Raw genomic sequence first — 22,957 nt, forward strand, 5'->3', positions numbered from 1 at the left:
GTAATTTAACCCAGCTGGCTCCTCTAGCCGCGACCCACAGGCAGCTAGTCAGCCATCCAACCTTCTCCCCCAAATTGCATCTCTTTTCAAAGGGCCTCATAGCTCACAGGCACCCTCAGGTGTTCCTTCTGCAATCAGGGCCCTGTCGGGTCCCATCTCAAGCTATTTGTTCTTAGCAGCCAGGCGGGAAAAAGGCCACGGCTTCCCATCCGTGCAGAAGTGGCTCCTGTCTGCTCCAGCTCTTGCTGTCTCTCACCCGGGGCTTCCCCTGCATGCTCAGCCTTCTCCTGTACCTCCTCTCCTGGCTCCATCCCAGTAGCATTGGCTGGGCCCACCCCTCTGACCCCCATTCCTCTCCCACGACCTCTTCCTTCCCTTTACCTCTTTACAGCCACCCTGCTCACAAGTTGCCTTCCCTTGCCCCCTACTTCCTCAGGACTCCCTCACCCTGAGATGGCTCTGACGGAGGTCTCCCGAGGCTGCGTACTTGCCACCGCCTTCTTTGGTACCTCATTGTTCACCCTGGCACCCTTGTGCAGTCTCCACGATTTCCCAAAGGCTTTTTGTCTTAACCTCCTTCTTATGCACACCTGGGTCTTCTGAACCCCGTTTGTGACCTCCCAGGAGCCCCTTCCCACTCCTCCCCACCCCCACACCCCAGGCCTACACAGCTTTTTGCATCCTCCTGTCTTGGCCACATGCCTGGTAGCTTTCCCAGGGTGATGGCCTGGTGTACCTGTGAATCTTTTCCACGGAACTGGGCCAGGGCTTGGCGTGCAGCGTGAAGTCAGGAACTCATTGGCACCTGCATGTGTACAGGTCCCTGGCAATGCCTTTGTTTTTGCATCTTACCTGGCTGGTAGCCGCACCTAATCTAACCCCTCTGACCCGTCTGCTCCTCCATCCTTTCCTGTGTCCTGTGTCCTCCTGCATCTTGTACCTCTGCGAGTTTACGTGCTAACCTCAGGGCCTCTGGGTTGCCGTGCTGTTTCCCAATAGTTATAAAATACACACTTTCGCAGGGTGTGGTGGCACACGCCTTTAATCCCAACACTCGGGAGGCAGAGGTAGGAGGATCGCTGTAAGTTCAAGGCCACCCTGAGACTACATAGTGAATTCCAGGCCAGTCTGAGCTAGAGTGAAACTCTACCTCGAAAAACAAACAAACAAACAAAAAGAATGGTAAATCCTTTTTTTTTGAACCCAAAATTCAGTTCTACAGTCTTTTCTAATGTTGGGATAGTTGTACCCCTAAAGGTGAAGGATGACTTTTTTTTTTTTTTTTTGGTTTTTCGAGGTAGTGTCTCCCTCTAGCCCAGGCTGACCTGGAATTCACTATGTAGTCTCAGAGTGGCCTCAAACTCACGGTGATCCTCCTACCTCTGCCTTCCGAGTGCTGGGATTAAAGGCATGCGCCACCATGCCCAGCTGGCTTCTGGCTTTTTATGTGGGACCTGGGAATTGAATTTGGGTATTCAGCCTTGAGCTACAGACATTTTATCCATTGAGTCATCTCCCCAGCCCCTCAAAATTTATTTTAACCATCTCAAACAATTTCTTAGACTATTTTATCCATTTTCTTGTCAAACTAAAATTCATGTGTTCTTTACCTGATATTTGAGGTCCATCCTCAGGAATAGTAACATCAGCTGATTCCTCGGTGTGAGAGAGAGAGAGAGGAATCAAGCATAGAGCCTCATGCATGCTCAGCAGGTGCTCTACCACTGAGCCACACTCCCCATCCCAAGCTGATTTTTTAAGTATATGTATGTATATGTGTGTGTATGTGTGTGTGTATATACACATACATACATACATACATATATATATATATTCTTCCTATCTCAAGGATTTTAAGTAGGTGGCAGGGTGATGGCTATTCTGGTACCTACAAACACTATTGTGAAATAGGCTTTCATTAAACGACTAGGTTCCAGTTTCTCAAAAGCAGGCAGAATGACACGCCAGAGTCCTCTCCCACTCTCTCATGCTCTGTGCCCCTGAGCAATAGGAGATGGATTCTGAGGGGTCGGTACACATTTGCTCCCATTGCCCGAGGAGAAGCCTCTGTCAGGCTCAAAGGGAAACCGGAGCAGGGGACTCATGTCACTCTACAGGGGAGCGCATGACTCTGAGAGGGCAAGAGCCTTGCCCAAGTCACAGCCAGGGAGCAGCTAGCTGCACAGGGTTGGGGATCTGTGGTCCTCTATCAGGCCGCAGGCTTCTCTTTGTGTAGGGTCCTGGTGTCCACTCCACCTCCGACTTGCTGCTGTAATTTGATGGGGACTGAAGACTCCCGTGGAGTTCTACCTGGGGCTCATTGACTGCCCTCTCACCACGTGGCTGGCTTTCTCATCTTTGTGCGGCTGCATGGCCACTTTCTCCGGATCGCCCACACTCCCAGGCTCTACCAAATGATCATACATTAGATGTTATGAGAGGCCTGCGTTTTTCATTCATTTTAAATCCACAAGGCTGAGCTGTCTACCTACAAAACTGTAATTAGATGTGCTACAAGGAAAAAAAGAAAAAAGAAAAAAAGAAAGCGATATACTTCAAATACATGCAGAGCTCTGGGCACCGGTTCAGCAGGATGAGCCGCCAGCAGCTGGGCTGAACACTGCAGCTAAGGGCCTGGAGCAGCTCACCTGGTCAGGTGTGAACCGGGAGCATGAAGCACCTTAGCCTCGCGGCGGCACCGCGTCCCACTCACCAGTGCACCTGAAAACAGACTTGCTGGAACTCAGTGGTATGTGGTGTGTCTAAGAGGATCTCCAAAGCTCGATGCAGCTGCAGGGCATCCATGATGAATGACCAACTCCTTCCTGCCAGCGTACATATACGGTGTTTGGAAGGGCACTGAGTGCTTTCATTAAAGTGGCCATGTGGCCTTAGGAGAGGGCTCAGCAGTGTTTGGGTTCAATCCCTGGCACGCACGTAAAAAGCCAGGCACGGCTGCGCACATCTGGAACATCAGCAGAGGCAGAACGGTCACCGGGGCCAGTTGGTCACCTAGTCTAACTGGACAATGGAGAGCCCCAGGATGAGCGAGAGACTGTCCCAAGGAAACAGCGGAGCACTACAAGAGGACATGGCATCCTCTTCTGGCCTCTGCACATGCGTGTGCACACACCATGTTTATCTGGCCTAACACTGTCAGCCCCGGGTGGGGTGACATTCCCTACCTCACCGATCAGGAGCCTGATTCATAGCAGGTGACAGTGCCAGCGTCACAACAGGATGGCAGGCCTCAGGCAGCCTTACTGTCACTGTAAAGTGGCGTCCCACCACACGAAGGCGCGCCATACCCACGTGGCCGGTTAGGGACAGGATTCTCCAAGTTTTTTATAGATTAACCAAGCAGAGGTCCGTAAATGTTTGATGACTTGACAGGGGTCATGGCTTCAAGGCAGCAGTGGCAGAGAAGTGACCGGCTGCCTGGCAGGGCACTGGGAACTCAGCTTCTGAAGAGAAAAGGCCACTGCTCTGTCCCACAGCAAGCACACTGGGGACACGAACCCATGGGATACATTTCTCTATTATTTATTTATTTATTATTAATTTTTGGTTTTTTGAGGTAGGGTCTCACTCTAGCCCACGCTGACCTGGAATTCACTCTGTATTCTCAGGGTGGCCTTGAGCTCACGGCGATCCTCCTACCTCTGCCTCACTGAGTGTTGGGATTAAAGGCGTGTGTCACCCTGCCTGGCTTACTTTTATTTATTTATTTTTAAAAAAACTTATTTTTATTTGTTTATTTGAGAGAAGGAAAGAGGCACAGTGAGAGAGAGAGAGAGAGAATGGGCACACCAGGGCTTCCAGCCACTACAAACGAACTCCAGACACATGTGCCACCTTGTCCATTTGGCTAATGTGGGTCCTGGGGAATAGAACCTGGGTCCTTTGGCTTTGTAGCCAAGTGTCTTAACCACTAAGCCATCTCTTCAGCCTGTTATTTTTATTTTTAAAAGTATTTTATTTTTATTTATTTCAGAGAAAGAGATAGGGTACACCAGGGTATCCAGCTGCTGCAAACAACCTCCAGAAGCACGCACCACCTTGTGCATCTGGTTTACGTGGGTCCTGGGGAATTAGATCTGAGTCTTTTGCAGGCCAATGCCTTAATCACTAAGCCATCTCTCCAGCCCACATTTAAAAAAAATATTTTATTTATTTATTTACAAGATGAGACAGAGAAAGAGAGACAGAGAGAGAGAAAATGGGCATGCCAGGGCCTGTAGCTGCTGCAAGTAAACTCCCGATACATGTGCCACTTTGTGCATCTGGTTTTATATGGGTACTGGGGAACTGAACCTGGGTTGTTAGGCTTTGCAGGCAAGTGCTTTAACTGCTAAGCCATCGCTCCAGCCCCCATGGAATGTATTTCTTTTTTTTTTTTTTAATATTTTTTGTTCATTTTTTATTTACTTGAGAGTGACAGACACAGAGAGAAAGACAGATAGAGGGAGAGAGAAAGAATGGGCATGCCAGGGCTTCCAGCCACTGCAAACCAACTCCAGACGCGTGTGCCCCCTTGTGCATCTGGCTAACGTGGGACCTGGGGAACCGAGCCTCGAACCGGGGTCCTTAGGCTTCACAGGCAAGTGCTTAACTGCTAAGCCATCTCTCCAGCCCATGGAATGTATTTCTAAGAGGCCACTGCTGTGTACCACAGCAAACGCACTGAGGACACCGGCCTACGGGATAATTTCTTTTTCACAGAGAAAAAAGGAAAGAGGAGTAGCTGGACCCAAGCCAGCATCACTAGAATCCGTCTCAAGTGGCTGCTAGTTATGACTCTAATGGTTTAACTGAGTTGCTTCTCTGCGGGTGTGTGTGTGTGCGCGCGCGTGTGCGTGCATGGCCAGAAGACAACCTTGGATGTGATTTTGTCCATCTCTTTGAAACAAGGTCTCCCATGGTGCTGGAACTTACTCACTGAAGTAGGCTAGACATGCTGCGCAGTGGGCCCAGGTATCTGCCCATTTTTGCCTCCCCAGTGCTGAGCTTACAAGCACACGCCACCCCCTTTTTAAAAAAATGGGTTCTAAGGATTGAACTCCGGTCACTGTGCTGAAAGGGCGAGCACTTTCCCAACAGTCATTTCCCAAGCCCCGTGACTCTGCTTTAAACACTCTAGGAAGGTCCTTTGCAGCAGCCTGCTGCTGGGCTGGAGAGATGGCTTAGTGGTTAAGGTGTTGGTCTGTGAAGCCTAAGGACTAAGGTTTGATTCCTCGGGACCCATGTAAACCAAATGCACAAGGTGGACCACGCGTCAGGGGTTCGTTTGCAGCGGCTAGAGGCTCTGGCACACCCGTTCTCTCTCAAGTAAACATGTATTTTTTTATTTTTGGTCCAGGCTGACCTGGAATTAACTCTGTCATCTCAGGGTGACCTTGAACTCATGGCAATCCTCCTACCTCTGCCTCCTGAGTGCTGGGATTAAAGGCGTGAGCCACCACGCTCAGCAAACATGTATTTTTTTTTTTTTTAAACCCACCCAATTCCTTGCTGCTTTCCAAACACATATGCACAAGGCTCTGCTGGGTCTCCGGGTTGGTCCCTGCCCATGCTGTACCCTCCATCATGACAGATCCTACATCTCTTTCAGCCACACAGCCTCCACCAGTGAAAACAGCTTCCTTGTCTTCCTATTACAGGAAATGCATCTCCATTGTGGAGTTATTACATTAGTTATGATTGTCAATATGGCCATGCCCCCTCCCCCTGCTACCAGACACTGTGACATTGGTCAAGACTTAGTGATCTCCATGTTTAGTTCAGTCCCACGCATGGACACGTGCTCACAGTGTGTACTCCAGAGCACTCAGTGGCTGCGTAAGAACAAGATTTCATCACTAACCCGGCTTCATATGCACTTTGAAACAATGAAGACAGGACTCAGACGTAGCAGGGAAATAACATACGCTTTTAACTCAAAATAAATACTAATCAATTTTATTTTATAAATACAGATGCTAAGTTTTCTTCCAGTTACCAACAGGCCAGTTTCACATGCCATTTGTTATTGGTGGTGGTTTAAAAATTATTTAAATAGCCAGTGAGGTCAGGATAAATGGGCACCATTAGAACTGCTAAAAAAAAATATAGCTGGGTATAAACTTCCAACACTAATATTCTGGGAGGGAAAAAAGTCTCTGGAATTTCTAAAGTAGGCAAAGGGAAGTGGGAAGAGAATAATACAAGCAAATATTCATTTGATAATATTTGGTGGCTATTAAAAAGGTCTCAACCATACGAACACAGAAAGGGCTCTTAGCAGCTCAGAAAAGGAGAGTGATACGTTTCCATTTCCTCTTACCAGCAAATTTCATTTAATATTATTAATTTTTTTTTTTTTTTTTTGGTTTTTTGAGGTAGGGTCTCACTCTAGCCAAGGCTGACCTGGAATTCACTATGTAGTCTCAGGGTGGCCTCGAACTCACGGCGATCCTCCTACCTCTGCCTCCTGAGTGCTGGGATTACAGGCATGAGTCACCATGCCGGGCTTGAATTTTAATTTTTAAGTGATTTACAAGACTAATTTAAAAGATTAGGAGATAGACAGCCACTCATTTTGTCTTGCATTTTGGTCTCGGCCACTTTAAACAGAGGCAAAATGAACTGTGTAGCTCTGGAGGCTTTTAATATTGTATGTCCTACTCGGGTCCTGAGAGATATGGCAGATATCAAAGAAAGGCGAATGCAAAACCCAGGCCTAAACATTGGTAGTGCATGCATCACTGGGCACTATGGGTCATGCCCAAGTGTGGGCAGCTACTGACAGGGTTTGGGCAACGTGATGCCATATGAAAGAAGGCTCCTTCTGTGTCGTGTGAGGGAGAAGCCCCAACTCCGGGCTCTACAGGACAGCGGCTGAGGCAGGAGTTCGAGCCCGGAGTTCTACCTGGCTGTGTGGACCCTGAGATGAACACTGGTCAGGTGCTGCAGGCCGCTTGGGGGTGCCAGAGCTAGGCTGGGTGCTTATGACAGAACGGACCGAGTTTGCCATTTGTGTCTGCACGAAGCTTACAGTCCACTCCCTTACCCAAGAGCACACATTACCTTCCACTCCACTACTGCCAGTGACCTCCAAACATTTTCTTTTAGATATTTCACCTCCCCGGAGGAACCTGTCTGTATCCAAGATAGAGCAACGAGAGTACCCTGCAAAGAAACTTCCACTCCAGGTGTCAAGTAGCCCCAGTTCTTCATGAGAAATTAGTAAATTAAAGCTCTAGTCGCATGAGAGTTGGGTCTGACTGCTGTGCGGTAACCCCGAGTTCATTGTGCAGAAATAACAAGGAAGTCTACTGAGCAACGCAGCTGCCAAATAAAGCTGAACCCAGGAATGCCTGGACGTAATATGGACATGATTATGAAATCATGAGTTAAGTTACTGTGTGGGACCAATACTGCTACATAGGAGAACACCTGTGAAGTAAGCATGTTGCTATACACAGTGTGTAAATGCAAACAGGGTCAAGAGCATGAGCCACGGCTTTTGTTCAGGCTAATCTTGTTGTAACATAACATAAAATGTAGGTTTAAGAGGGACTTCAAAGCTGGGAAAAACAATCAGGTCAGGTGAAGTAAATTCAATGTTTATTCTTCTATACAATACATGGATATGTGGATAAATTTTCCTTAAAGAGCTTGCAACCCTGAGGCAATGTCCATGGATACATAATGGAGAAAGCAACAGCAAATGACTTCAGAATTCAGGAATGACAAGTGGACTTCAAAAAACATAATTTAATATTATGAAATTGCACACATACCAATAGTCTATGCTTTACCTAGTCTCTTAATCCGATGATCTCAACTCCTTACAGTTTGCATATTGGACAGCCTGACTTGCTACATACATGTAAAAAGCCTTCCTTTTGACTCAAACGTAAAAAATTAACATGGGATTCACACCTAGAGGTTTTTGTTTGGTGAGTATGCTGCCAGAAAGCATGCTCAAATTTGGAGTGCAGCATCTGCCCCCAAAAGGAACTGGATGTTATCTATCCATGGTAACTGTGGGGTTCCTGAGGGTCTTCTGGGATCCAGCAGAGGCAAGTTGTGCATCTGATTCAGGAGCTAGGTCAGGGGTGGCCGCTAGCTGACTACTGGTTGTAGACCAGTGGGTATGCCACCGTCGTTTCCAGGATGCATGGCCAGCCCTGTGGACGCAGGGCAACAGTGGGGTCTACACGTTGACTGTGGCACTTGGGGATCAAAGGCCCGGGTCCAAGACCACCACTGTGCTTCTTGGTCAAGAAGCTAACAGATGGGCACAGACCCTTCAGGAAATGGCAGGAGGCTATTTCTGAACATTCCATTTTGCATGTTTTTTATAAACTATGGTGAGGGCAAATGCTTATGATAAACTAAAAGTGAGTTCATTACATTACTTATACATTATCATCTTCCCTCCGAGGACAGCAGAGGCGTGAACAGAAAGCATAAATGCCTGCAAGATGACTTGAGCTCTTTCAACTAGAGGGTCACTCTGCCTTCAAACAATCACCAGGCCTGAAAAGCAAATCTTGAAAGCAAAATCTCACTTTGTCTGGCCCACTGATACCCAATGATCCCGAGTCCCTCTTCTATTCCCAGAGTCAGCTTTGCCGAGGAGTATCCTCTGCTCGTAATCGTTCTGCGTGATAATTACTAAAAGGCTGGCGCGCAGCTCTAGCTCACGGAGGGCAGTGGTTCTGCCCCGGTCCCGCTGCCCGCCTGCCCGCGTCACTTCTCAGAACTCCTGCGGGGCCGGCGGAAGCTGGACACGTTCTCGTTCAGGGCGTAGATCCTCCGGGAGAACTCTTCGAACTCCCCCAGCACCTGCTCGTCGCCCTCCACCGCCACGGCGCTGTCCACCGGGATGCCGCTGAGCGCTTCAAGCTGGTCACCGGCCGTGAAGCCTGTGGCTTCCAGCCCGATGATTTCTTCGGCTTGCTCCACAGCACAGCAGAGCTCAGCCTGCTCGCTGGGCAGTACGGTGCCATTCACCGTGGCGGGGTGCCCAGGCAGGGCCTCTCCTCGTTCTTGGCTAGTCCCCATGCTCACATGGCCTCCATTCACACTGTCACCCACGTCCGCGCCTGTCTTCTTGTTTTCTTTGGAAAAGTCCAAGGAGGTGTCCAGGGAGGAGGACAGAGAGGTGGCCTTCCTGTCCGTCTCTCCCCCTGAGGGCTTGGCGGTCCCTGGCTGTGCTGACGCTGAGCTGTAGCTGGGCGGAGGAGTTTTATACTGGAGTCTCTCGTCCTCTGAGCTGGCCCGTTTCCGATGTCCTTGGTCTGGTGAAGGGACTGCCTCCAAGAAGCCTCTATCTGCACCCCCAAGTCCAGAGCTCTGTCTCTTTGGAACAGGGATGGCACTGGAGGTGTGATGTCTGTCGCTAGAAGAAAAACAGAAATGACAAAGTTACCTTCTGCTTTGGAACTGAGCTTACGTCTTCTGGGTCCAGAGATAGGAAGTGGCACTTTTTAAGTCCGAGAAAACCCTCAAGAAAACAACCAAACTTAGTAGTTATTACAGTGTTTGAATGCAAGAAGCAACACGAGGCATTATGGGTCCAGCTATGGGAACTTCCTTCAAGCACACAGATTTATGCAGTATATTTAAGATAGGCATGTTCGGCATAGGATGGCGGACAGAAGCCATGTCACTTAGGGAAAAGCTGAACTAACTGGATGGACCAGATCTAGCAAGAAAAACAAGTGAAGGACGCAACTTAATACTGCAAACATCCATAGGTCCTTTTGATTCTCATTTTTACTTTGAATATTCCCTCCTATCTTATCTGTGTAAAGCACTCAGCCTCACTTGGCTGGGAGGTTAAATGATGTTCCCTCTGTGACTCAGGGAGGCAGTGACAAGGTTTCAGACTTATGACCTGCTGATCAACAACCTGTCTCCCTCTCTCTCATCCAAGTACTAACCAGGTCTGACCCTGCTTAACTTCCAAAGTCTGATGAAATCAGGTGTGTTCAGGGGTATATGGCCCTAGATAGATAGCCTTTCTAGCACCCAATACCAGTCACCCTGCATTAGAGAATTGGCATGGTCAAAGAGACTTTTTTTGTCAAATGAAAAATTAACACGAGAAATGACTTTTAATGGTAGCCACACACATGTTTTATAATACTTAGTCTTGAGCCTGAGTTACTTCTTGGGAAGACGTCTTTGAGCCAGCAATAATAATCACTATTTAGCTTTATAGGTTTTGAAGTAATTTCACATTTATCATTTCACTTGGTCCCTTGTCAAGGAAGCAGGGGCATGCATGATTACACTTCAGTCTGAAATAATAAATAATCATCAGTTCATGGAAACACAGCATCCAAACCCTGGGGATGATGATTGTATTCTACACGTGCTAGCAAAGCCACCAGGGTTGACTGCAGTTCTAGATGTCATCATCTGTGGATCAAATTAGTTCCAATACGACTGTATCAACAGATCGAGTGGAGAGGCACAGGGAAGTTCTGACGTGTGTCCTTCAGATGACAAAACACACGGAGAAGTTAGGAGGCTTGAAAAGGGCAACAGCTGTGCAGGAGAGGAGGCAGGACTGGAAACAGTGCCCTCGACAAGCAGCTTCCACCTGTGGTAGGCCTCGGGGAGGGAGGCACATTCAAGGCCCAGCAGGCCCTGCCTCCAAGAGGCTTCCAACCTTGCAGGAGAAAGACGCCCATAATTACTCTAGGAGTACTATTTTCAAATTACGATCTCAGGAGGGCTCCTTTCTATCTGTCTGGGCAGTCACAAGCCACGGAGTCAGCCCTCTGTGGCCTCGTGTCAGCCGGCCTTCTGGTGCTGGATCACACCGTGGTCTGAGACAGGCCAGCCAGGGTGACTGTCCTTGAGAAAAGGTGTTCGCCAGGCTTCCCACCCATGGGCCTGGCAGCCTGCTCACTCAGCTCTAAGTAGTGGTGTCAGCAGAGTTTCATAATTGGGGTGATCCCCGGGGGTGCACATCACACTGGGCAAGCAGACCAGTAAATTACCATTTTTAGTTCTTAAGAAAAACAGAAGAAAACCGAGTAAGATCGGCTGGCCTTAATCTAGGTTTTCAGTTAGTATGTGGTCAAAGCTCACAGCAGTGGGGTTTGCTGTACACTTTTTTGTCGTCCTCGCTAATTTTCCTCTCCCACTTGCTCAGTGTGCTTTCTAAACGGAGCTGCAGGCTGATGAGGCAAGCAAACCCAGTGTGAAGTACTCCACAGCCAGTCTACTCGGACCAGCCCAGGAACCAGGAAGCCACAGAACTTGCTGGAACCCTGAGGGAGAGGTTGCTAGGTGCAAGAGGCTCCTGGCTGTGAAGGGTGCAGTCCCCGCCACCCCCCGCCCCCAGAGAGCTCTTGTCACACGCTAACTACAATGGGAAAGAAATGACCATTTTCTGCGCATCTCTGCTATTCTCAAGGTAGTGGAAGCCCCGCCTCTGCCCCGTCTACGGAGAAGGCAGGCTGGTGGGGATCACGTGGGTTCTTCAAGGTCATCGTCACAGTGGAAACAGTCTGACGCTGGCTACCATGTTCTGAACTCAACCGGCACCATGCAGATACGGAAATGGCACACGGAAGCTCACTGCCACTGCCAGGGCCTTCTCACTGGCCCACCGAGCAGCACTCGTTGCCCCATGGATGGCTTCTCAGGCTCTGAAACTGAAGAGTGTGCCTTTTTATTTGTTTACTTATTTTTTTTCTGGCATCCTTACTTTGAGACATTCTACTCTGGATACTGGATACCTTGAATTGAAATGCCAGGTAATGAGAGTGTTAGGTAAAAACTGGACTATTTGAAGTAAAACATTCTCCCTGAAGAATGGCAAAAAAAAAAAAAAAAAAAAAAAAAAAAAGTGGCTGGGGAGGTGGCGTAGTGGATGAAGCCCTTGCCATGCATGCCTTGAGTGCCTGAGCTTGGATCCCCAGGACCCACAGAAAAGGCAGACCCTGCAGCACCAGTGCCTGTCACCCCAGCATGCTTGTGGCGAGAGGGGAGGTGGAGACAGGAGATTCTCCTGGAAGCTTGCGGGCCAGCGAGCCTGGTGTCTGCAGCAGTCAGCAATAAGAGACCCTACCTGACATCCTGAAACGCGGTGGGAGGAGAGCATCGGCACCACACGCTGTCCTCTGACCCTCACATGCACACCGTGCTACGTGTGTGCCCCCCCCACACCCTTACACCCCAAAGGCAGTGGTGGAGGGGGAGAATGGTAAGAATATGAAGCCGGGCATAATGACTGAGGTGGAGGCACCAGGATCAGTTTGAGGTCAGCCTTAGCTACATGGCGAGTTTGAGGCCAGTCTAAGACTTTGCTTAAAAAAAAAAAAAATGATAAGAAATTGAATTATTTTAGCTAGACATAGTGTCATAGGCCTATAAGCCAAGTATTCAGCAGACTGAGCCAACCTGGGCTACATAATGAGAACCTGTCTTGAATAAATTACTTTTTAATATTTTATTTATTTATATCAGAAAGAGAGGGGGAGGAAAGGGGAGGGAGGGAGAGAAGAAGAGAGAGAGAGAGAGAGAGAGAACAAATGGGGGCCTCCCGCTGCTGCAAACAAACTCCAGACACATGTGCCACTTAGTGCATCTGGCTTATGTGGGGTCATGGGGAATTGAACCTGGGTCCTTTGGCTTTGCAAGCAAGTAACTTAACTGTTAAGCCATCTTTCCAGCCCTCACATGAGTTATTTTTGATCAACAATAAAAAGTCTACATATCTGTTTATAACTCTATCACTATATTTTGTTTTTCTCTTTTCTCATTTTTAGCTACATGAGATAAAAACCTTTAAATTTTTTTTTTTTTTAAATTGAAGGCTTGTAATTTTCGAAAGCCCAAAAAGGACATGTTTTACTAAGCAGTGACTCAGTAAGGAGTCTACATGGTTTCCAGCAGCTTCAGATGCTCAGGGTTGGAGCTGTTCTGATGTCTCCCCTGTGGCTGGGTCAGAACTACTGCTAACAGTGCCTCCCCTCCCTTTCCCTTCCCTTTCTCCCTCCCTCCCTTTTTCTTTTCTTTTCTTATGTCCTTCTGTCTTTCAAGGTAGATTCTCACTCTGGCCCAGGCTGATCTGGAATTTAGTATGTAGTCTCAGGCTGGCCTTGAACTCACAGCGATCCTCCTATCTTGGCCTCCCAAGAGCTGGGAGGGATTAAAGACATGTACTACCATGCCCGGCCTTTCTTTTCTCTAAAAAAATTTATTTATTTGCAAGCAGAAGAGAAAGAGGGAAATGGGTGCACCAAGGCCCTGTGCCACTGCAAACAAACTCCAGTTGCATGTGCTTCTTTGTGCATCTTGGGAAATCAAACCCAGGCCATCAGGCTTTGCAAGCAAATGCCTTTACCTGCTGAGTTCTCTCTGCAGCCCTTGCTAGATGTTTCTAAAGCTGATGTCCTACGAACTGTGTGCAAAATGAGAGGAAGTAGGACCTGAGAGATACATGACACACTCTAATCTGAGAGTTCTGGGTGTTAAGTTATAGGAGATAGAAGGCACAATATACTTTATTATATAATTTTTACAACATTAATTTTGGCTGCTCAGAATTGATTTTTTAACATCTAGTATCTTAGCTATATTCCAGATTTTTAAGAGCTGAGCTCTGAACAATGAAAATATCACAAGATTACATTAGAATTATATACATTAAAATACACATGCATTTTTAAAAATTATTTTTTATTAACAACTTTCATGATTATAAACAATATCCCATGGTAATGCCCTCCCTCCCCCCACTTTCCCCTTTGAAACTCCACTCTCCATCATATGCCCTCCTCTTCTCAACCAGTCTCTCTTTTATATTGATGTCATGATCTTTTCCTCCTATTATGATGGTCTTGTAAATACACATGCATTTTTAACTGTTACAGTGATTTATACTAACAGGAAAGTTTAGAGCCAGTAAACTAGAGCTGGAGAGTTGGCTTAGTGGTTAAGGCACTTGCCTCCAAAGCCTAAGGACTCATGTTTGACTCTACAGGTCCCACATAAGCCAGGTGCATGACGTGACACAGGTGTGCAAGTTCACACATGCGCACAAGATGGCACACATGTCTGGAGTTTGATTGCAGTGGCTGGAGGCCCTGGCATGCCAATATTCTCTCTCTCTCTCTGATAAAAAATAATAAAATGATTTTTAAAAAGTAAACTACATAAAAGATCCATTATAAGTCTACTGCCCACCAAATCACTGCTATTAATTATGGATATTTTCTTTTCAGACTTTGATTTTATGTGTGTTTAATTAGAAAAAAACCCACAGTTTTATATAGACATAATTCTGGACCCTGCTGTTAACCCCTAGTTAGGGCTGGAGAGATGGCTCAGCAGTTAAGGCACTTGCCTGAAGGGCCTAACAACCCAGGTTAGATTCCCCAGGACTCCTGTAAAGCCAGATGCATGCATCTGGATTTTGTTTGCAGTGGCTAGAACTGGTGTGCACCTTGTCTCTCTCCCTCCTTCCTCTCTCTCCCTCTGCTTGCAAACAGACAGACAAATGAAATACCTGGATAAACATAATTTTACAAACCTCCTTTAAAAAAAAGAAAAAGAGGGCTGCAGAGATGGTTTAGCAGTTAAGGTGTTTGCCTGCAAAGCCAAAGGATCCCAGTTTGACTCTCCAGGACCCACGTAAGCCAGACAGATGCACAAGGGGCACATGCATCTGGAGTTCGTTCGCAGTGGCTAGAGGCTCTGGAGTGTCCATTCTCCCCCGCAACTCTTTCTCTCTCAAATAAATAAATAAAACATATAAAAGAAAAACAAAACAAAAAAGCTCCTTTACTGAATAGAATATCATAATTTACTTAATTGTTCCCTTATTTTTATAGATTTAGGTAGTTTCTAAACTTTTTCTTGTTAACAAAGTGCTGTGACAATGCATGGATATTTAATAAAACAATTTTTAATTTGATTTTCATATTTCACTAGGCATTGAGGACTCAGTATATGTGGTAAACTAAAATTAAAAATGAATATTTTATCTCTACTATTGTCTGTAACAATGAAAAGGCAATACCAGATTTTTTTTTTTTTTTAAAGAATCCTCAGGTTTTAAGATTCTTTGTGCCTGGCACAGTCCTGTTTCATGATTGCTTCATTGAATGAAGAGTTCAAAACTTAGAGATTTACTCATTGTGAACAATTTTTAACTACTACTGACAATTTGATTATCAAATAAAATTAGTACATTATGTAAGCTAACCATCAGTTATGATGAAAAACTTAAAGAATCTTTATTCTTTCTTTTTTCAAACAAAGGAAAAGTTTATTCAAAGTGAAAGTAAGGAAACAGACTCTTCGTGAGAAGAGGGATCGGAGTTGAAGCTCCAGAGCTGCTATAGAGATTGATGCATGGAGAAGGCCAAGACCGAAACCCACACAAAACTAACCACACGTGTGTGCACACCCCCCACACTCCCCCCAACATTCATACACACCCCACAATCACACTCACCCCCCCACTTACACCCCCCCCACTCACACACACACACAGAAGTGACTGAGAGGCCGTGGAAGAGCTCGGCGGTCGAGTGCTCACGGGTGAGGCTCTTGACTCAATCTGCAGAACCACCACTGGAAGGTGAGAAGGAAGGAGAGAAAGGGAAAGGAAGAGAAGGGAGGGAGGAAGACAAAACAACCCTCCTTATGGCATCAATGCGGCTTTTTCTCTCCCCCACCCTGCTAGGGAGGCTGTGTGTTGAGGCCTGGGTTTGGGGCTGTGGAGCCCGAGTCTGGAGCAAGTGGATGGAGCTCACTTTCTGTTCTTCAGCCTTCTGCCTTGGGTGCCCGGCTCTCCCAGCCTGGTGTCGGTCCAGACTGTAAACACTGCATCTAGGGGTTAGTGCTACAATGAAAAGAATTCTATTTCAAAACAACAACCCAAAGATACCATGCTTCCAAGTTTATTGGGCTATAGTTTTGTGAAACTCGGTAGAGTGTGGAATAACCAAACCAATATTAGAGACTGCTAAATGACTTAATAATAAACCTTTGCTGTAAGGAGAAAAATATTTCTAGGATTGTTCCACATTAGCACGAGAATCGGCCAAGTGCCTTGGAGTTTAAAGGTCAAGGAGACGGTCTGGCTTAGATTTGGCTTCTCTGGGTCTTGTTTTCTCTGGGGACACTAAGCTAAGGGGATTAATGTCTCTCTCTTCTTTGTTTCCTGTAACTGTCACCCTTGGTAGAATGCCTGGGACACACCAATGGCGGGAGCAGCTAGAGTTGTGGCCGCTATCATCATCATCATCATCATCATGGGGTTTTGAGACAGGGTCTCACGTACTAGGCTGGTTTTAAACTTCCTACATAGCTAAGCTTGACCTTTAAGTCCTCATCCTCCTGCCTCCACCTCCCAGTGCTGGGATCAGCTATAGAAGTAAAATTTTTATTTTATGGAAAGGCCGACAGAGGCTTGTGTCTTGCACAGGTGCACAGAGCGCTGGCAGCGGGGCGACCACCACCTGCGGCTCCAGCCCTCTCCTGCTCTCTCCCAGGCACAGCACTACTCAGAGCAGGGGCTCCTGCCTCCGCACCCCTCACTTCTTTACATCCAGTCAGTGCTACAATTAATACACGTTGATTAATATAAAGGAGCCAGATGTGGTGAGGCACACCTCCAATCCCAGCACGTGGGAAGCCGGGACAGAAGGATCAGGAATCCATAACCATTCTCAGCTACATGACTGAGTTCAAGGCCAGCCCGAGCAGCATAAGATCCTACCTCAAAGAAAAGAAAAGAAGAAAAGGAAAACCAAACCAAACCAAACCGAAACACAGCAAAAAGAATCAAAGCAAGGTAAGAGAGTTTGAGAAGAAATACAAAATTAATCAACAAATTTATTCTGCCCACAGTGAATAGGCTTTTACCTTCCCTCCTCCCCAGGGCCACAGGGTGGGGAAGGCTTTGAACAAAGTAGAAATGCTTAAAATATCACTATTTATTTGCTCCACCATCTGCTTAGGAGCTATAAGAACTTCCCAGAATCCTTTGAGGTGCACTGTCCCTGAATCACCGAAGTTTCATTTTTCTGTATGAATTTAGCGAGAGAACTTTTGTAAAAGGGAGACCTGTATTTGCCTAACCCAAATGCAGAGGTCCATGGTCAGTAACTGTATAAGCGCGACATCAGTTTCTTGCTGTGGTGTCCAACCTGTGAAATGGCCAAGCCCACTTCCCTCCACCCCTCAGCCTTGCCACCACGTTCATCCTCTCTTCATGTTTCTGTTAGTTTTCAGGCCTGAAACTACAGTCTCCTCTAACAGAGAAGAGGGTAGGAAAAACAAGGCCCAAGAAGGGTCTCCATTTCCACTTCTTCCACTTGTGATACTCCAGAGCCCCATGGGCAGCTCCCTTAGTGGTGCGGCACCTCATTGCTCTGCGCCTTCTGGAAAATGTGCATGTGCACTTAACAGTTACTGCAGTAAGTAGCCAGGCATGGTGGTGTAGGCCTGTCTGTAATCCCAGCACTTGGGAGGCAGAGTCTGGAAGATCAAGAGTTCAAGGTCATCCTCAGCTGCATAGAAAGGTCAAGGCCAGTTTGAGCTACATGAGATCCTATCTCAAAAACCAAACCAAACCCAACTAAACCGAACCACAAGAGCCAGGCATGGTACCGCACACTGGTAACCTCAGCACTTGGAAGGCACAGAGGTAGGAGGAGTGTCCGTGAGTCTGAGGCCAGCCTAGCCTACATAATCAGTTCCAGGCCAGGCAGGGTTACACAGTGAGATATTGTCTAAACAACAATAATGACAAAAACAAGCAAGCAACCACAAACAAGACAAACAGTTCTTGCAGTAAGGATTAAACGAGGTGAATAAGAAACATTTTAGACCAACACTGGACATGGTGGTACATATGAGCAGCTAATAAATTATTAAATAAAACTAATATTTATGAAGTGTTGTGGGATAAGGGTCCTATTAACAGCTTTATGTACATAGAACATGTCTAGGAAGTGCTCCGAATGCCACCCTCATTTTACAAACCAAGACGTATCAGGTAGAAAGCTGAAATGTAACCAGTGTGCCCAAATCACCGCGACTTTCCTTTTCTGTCCCGATCGCTAGGGCCTGCAAAGTTTTGTTACTGCCAAGGCACCCACATTTGATCGCCTCTTCCCTCTGAGGGCGACTTGAGACTGGAGGAAGTGTTAGGTAAGTGGGTGGGGACCCCTGCCTCCTCTTCCTGCCCCTGTGAAGTCTGCTTGGCTTTTCTGGCTTTCTAGGACCGTTACACTCTTTAGGCATTCTCCGTGCCAATTATGACCAGAGGCAAATTCTGCCATGAAGTGATAGTACAAATGTGGAAACAAGGAGAAGATGAGATAGAGAAAAACTGCCGAGACTCACCACGCCGAGGGCACGCCTGGCTGGGATGGGTTTGGAGAGCACTTCCCTCCCCACCCCCCGCAGCTCCACCTGCACATCCTTCATCTGCCTACAGCCGGGTCTCTCGCGGCGCAGTGGCAGGAAGATCACAGCTCGCAGCCTCAGCTCTGCCTTTCCCTCCCTGCAAAAACGTTTCCTCCGAGGAGCATTACTAGATCACAGCTGGTCAAAACACTAAATCCTGATTGTCTGGACCCTGGCCAAAGTCTACAGCTACAACTCAGCAGAACAAGAGTACTTAGAGAGAAAAGAGAGAGAAAACCCTTCGCAACCTTTAGACAACACTTGATGGGCTTCTTTTTCTCCCTTGTAGCGAGCCGCGACCTCATGGCAGTGCGGCCTCTCCGCGGACCTGTTTGGGTTGGTGTCCCGCCATCAGAGATGCTTCTAGCTCTAGGCACCACTCTGAGCCAATATCATGTCAACTATGCTAAAAAAGCAATAATAGTTTCTCACCTTCTTAAAGATTACTGCTTAAATAACGCAGAGCAATGACAGGGCTGTGCCGAGTGCCAAAAGCAGGTTGCCAAGGCGAAGCTGAGGTAGGATTACGTCTTTTGGCAGCTAAGAAATTATGACATAAAGTCAGGTTTTTTTTTTTTTTAAACAACCTCCATAAATTAAGCTACTATCCTATTTTCAAACTTCAGCAAAGGCTGGGATTTATCTTTCTCCTTTCCCTCTCTGGACCAAGTAGAAGCCAGGGCCTCCTTTTGTGAAAGCCAAATTTAACAGCTAGATCTTATCTCCCAGGAGGTAGCTGGGGTTAATAGTTTTAAGCAGGGTCTCCTGGCCACAGGCAAGGGATCTAAGGGCCTCTTAGCATTACCAGATAAGTATAAGTGCTTAATCTTTGCCCTGGATGTTAACAAAAACACCAAACAAAATAAAAATAGAAACAATCTTGGGATCAAAGCACAGGCTGAAGTGTGTGCCAATGGCCACCTTTCCCCTGGGCTCTGTGTGAAAGGTTTCCTGCCAAAGTCTGACTTAAAAAAAAAAAAAAAACCAAACCTGCATCAGTGTGCAAAAATGTAGAAAAAAATGTAAAAAGGTATAACTAAACAAGAGAAACATTAAACTTCATTTAAACCTAGTAGTGTTGGAAAGCTGAGTCTGTGAAAGACAGAGTTGTAGGCTAAGGACACAGGTTTCCCAGGCGATGTGACAGGAGAGCCTGGCCCTTAGGCCTCCAGCAGATGCAGCCCAGGGAAGCGGCCACGGCGCAGGTCAGTGGACAGAGGCAGGGGAGCCTCCTGTCTAAGGTCAGCTGGAGGCCAGGGGGGTCCAGGCCCAACTCATGGGATCCAAGAATACACTAGGATCCTCTAGGGGGCCCCACAGAGGTCCTGGGATGGGTCAAGACAACCACGTCACCCGTCAACTCTCACTTTAAGAAACCATCATACAAATTGAAGAACTGAAATTCCAGTCAGGCGACCAACATTATGAGACTATAAAATGGTCTGAAGAAACAGACACAGCCCATCTTGATGTCATTTATATGCAGCATAAGTAACATCCTACAAGAGAACATGGGAAGGAGAGAAGAGGTCCAGGGATGATACCTGGGGACCCTGCGGAGTGTCTGGACAGCATTTGAGACTTGGGAATAATAAATTGTTTATGCTGAAAACTAGGGAGGAAAAAAAAACAACTTTATCTTTGCCAGGGAAACCAGAGGAATAGCAATCTCACAGAACCCAGCCCCAGAAAGAACTCGATAGGGAAATTAAAACCCTGGCCAGAGAATGCTTTCAGAATTTTAAAACTAGTCTTGGAAGGGGGCTGAAGGAAGTGTGAGGCTCTGGAGACCAATGACAGAAACTGTGAGAGGACGTCTTTGAAAGACAATGCTAAACCCAAGCTACCATCAGATTTCTAGTAACTCCAACAGGAATCAAACCTCAGGACTCAGCTGTTTGTTACTGTAGAGGAAAAACAGGCCTCTTTGCCACCATCGGCAGACGCGCTGCAGCCTTGGGCAGAAGTGTCTGGATTCCAGTCAGCTCCCAGTTGATCACTGTTCACCAGACTGGGGACCCTATGAGTCTATGAGTCCCCAGAAGCCCTCTGTGATACCAGAGCAGTGCAGGACAATTAAGAAGTTAACTGGTTGATTCCTTCTTCATTCATGTGTCAAGTGTCTACTAGGCACAGGCCCTAACCTCAGGATCTACAGCGATGGAAAATGCCATGGCTCCTGATTTTATGGGGTTTATTGTCTAGTGGGAGGGGACAGACATGCATCACAGAACCCCAGACGTAAATGTAAACCAACTACCTCAGATGCATGTCATGTTGGAACAGGCATGGGCTAAGAGAGCCTGTAATGGAGAAATGACCCAGAAAAGACCAAGCTTTGCAGGGCTGGCAGAGCTCTTCACCGGCTGCAGGACAGGTGGCCGTGGGGTATGTTTTAGTAGAAAAACAGAAGTTGGCAAGACTCTGTGTCAGGAAAAAAGAATATTTGAGGACTCAAATGGGCAGTGAAGAGGTGAAATTGGAGAGGAAAATAAGTCTAGAACATTCAGAAGCCCTCAGGCCATGCTTAGACAGTGTGTGTGTGTCTAAGTTACTAAAGTATGCTATAGTATACTTCTGGAGTGTTCCTCAAAGACCCATGTGTTAAAGACTTGGCCTCCAAGTTGGCACTTTTGGGAGGTGTGGGGCCTAGTGGGAGGTCTCAGGTCCCGGGGCTGTGTCCTTGAAGGGAAAAGTAAAACCCCGGCCCTTTCATCATTTCACATCCTGCCCATGAGGTGAACAGTTTTTCTATGTCACATGCTGTTGTCCTGATGTTCTGTCATTCCTCTAGTCCCGACCTCACACACGACCACAGGACTACGGGCAACGGGTCAGCACCACCATGGCTTGAAACCTCTAACTGGGAGCCAAAATGATCCTGTTTTTCCCTGTGAGTTGACTTCTTGTAGGTGGCTGACACAGTGAGAGCTGACTAGCAAAATGCGGGTTAGGCTGATCTGGAGAGGACAGAGCAGGCTAGGCAGTGGCACAGGTGAGAGGCGCTGGAGGCTTGGGCCAGAATGGAAGTGTCTAGATAGGGAAATACATATCAATGGAGCAGGAAAGGGAAAACTGGGCAGGAGTTGCCAGGGTTTAAATAGGGGTGAGAGGGCGAGGAGGAGCCAAGGGCTGTGCCTGGCATCTTGGTCGGTGCAAAAGAACACACGCAAACAGCACTGGCGATGCAGGCTTGTGGCAACTACGATGGAAGACAGGCAGAAACACTGCCATGCAGAACGTGCCGTGAAGACGGGCACGCACATGTCTGAAAGCAGAGCTTACCTACACGGAGAGCCAAGTGGGAGAAAAGCGGGCCGAGGACCGGCCCTTTAGAGTGGCAGGCTTTTATGATGGATGCGGCTGGAGAGGAAAAGGCTTCAAGTGATACACGGAGGAGCAGTCTGAGAGGAATGAAGAAAACCAGGAGAAGGTGGTAATAACAGGATTCCTTTTCTGGAACTGGCAGATGCTAAATGACCCCTGTGTTCTCAACAGCTATGAGAGGCTATGCTGTGCGGAAAGATGATTAAGGCTGGGGCCCTAAAACTGCTCTGCCGGGCTCAAGCCTGAGCACCGTACACACAGTGGCTGGGTCACTATTACTTTGTATTATATTAAATTTGTATTAATATACTTTGTATATTACATTGTTACTTTGGCCCCCGCCTCCCCAACTGCAAGTGGGAGAGTGTCATGGGTCCTAACTCTCAGGGCTGGTGGTAGTTAAGATTAAGTGAGCTAACTAAGCATTCCGTTCCATGTGCTTTGGGGAGCTCCAGGTCCACAGCACCAGCCATCTGGTGTTAGCTGCAATGATGATCCTTCTGAGATATTACTATCCATAACAGGAATTATAGAATGAGCATCATATAAAATGACCTTTAATGATTCAATACTTGATAGGCAGGAGATTACAGCTAATTGAGCATAAACCCAAAGATCAATGATCAGTGACCACTGTTTTTTGGCTTTGGGTCAGTAAGAGCTCATCATCACTAAGCCTTCTGGAAATGTAATGAGTCCACCTACTGGTATTTCTTAGCATGTATTACAGAACGTTCCCTGAGGGGCCAGGAGGAGGGGTGGGTGGGTAGAGTGTTCTCCACACACGCACGAGGACTGGAGTTTGGGCCTCCAGCAGCCCGCACAATGCCAGGTGTGGTGGAGCGCATCTTCGATCTCGGTGCTGTGGAGATAGAGACAGGCAGGTTCCCACAGCTCACCAAATGGCTGGTCCAGCCGAATGGGTGGGCTCCAGGTTTTTGTGGAGAGCCACCAAGGAAGAATACCAAAAGCCAGTCTCTGGTCTACACAGGCTTGTGCCCACGAACACAGGAACATGTGTAAGTACATGTACACACGTGAGAAAACGGGGGAAATAAAGAATGCTTTCTAAAAACACAGCTACCTTTAGCGTAGAACAGCAACTCTACTCCCCACTCATTTGAGCGTGGCCACTTTTTCTCCACCGAACCTTCTTTAACCATGCTATGGTGGTATGATTCAGGTGTCCCCCATAAAC

At 47.2% G+C, this 22,957-nt stretch overlaps 1 protein-coding gene across 2 annotated transcripts in view; it reads right to left on the minus strand.

Moving 5' to 3' along the window:
• Positions 1–7,583: 7,583 nt before the first annotated feature.
• Positions 7,584–22,957, minus strand: part of Uvrag (UV radiation resistance associated) — a 365,773-nt gene continuing 350,399 nt past the window's right edge. For both annotated transcript variants that reach the window (XM_045145963.1, XM_004656260.3), the window contains one exon: positions 7,584–9,388. In XM_045145963.1, the coding sequence (XP_045001898.1) occupies positions 8,737–9,388 (652 nt within the window). In that variant the 3' untranslated portion in view covers positions 7,584–8,736. The remainder of the gene's footprint in view (positions 9,389–22,957) is intronic.

This window comes from Jaculus jaculus, chromosome 3, assembly GCF_020740685.1.
Source record: "Jaculus jaculus isolate mJacJac1 chromosome 3, mJacJac1.mat.Y.cur, whole genome shotgun sequence".
NCBI lineage: Eukaryota > Metazoa > Chordata > Mammalia > Rodentia > Dipodidae > Jaculus > Jaculus jaculus.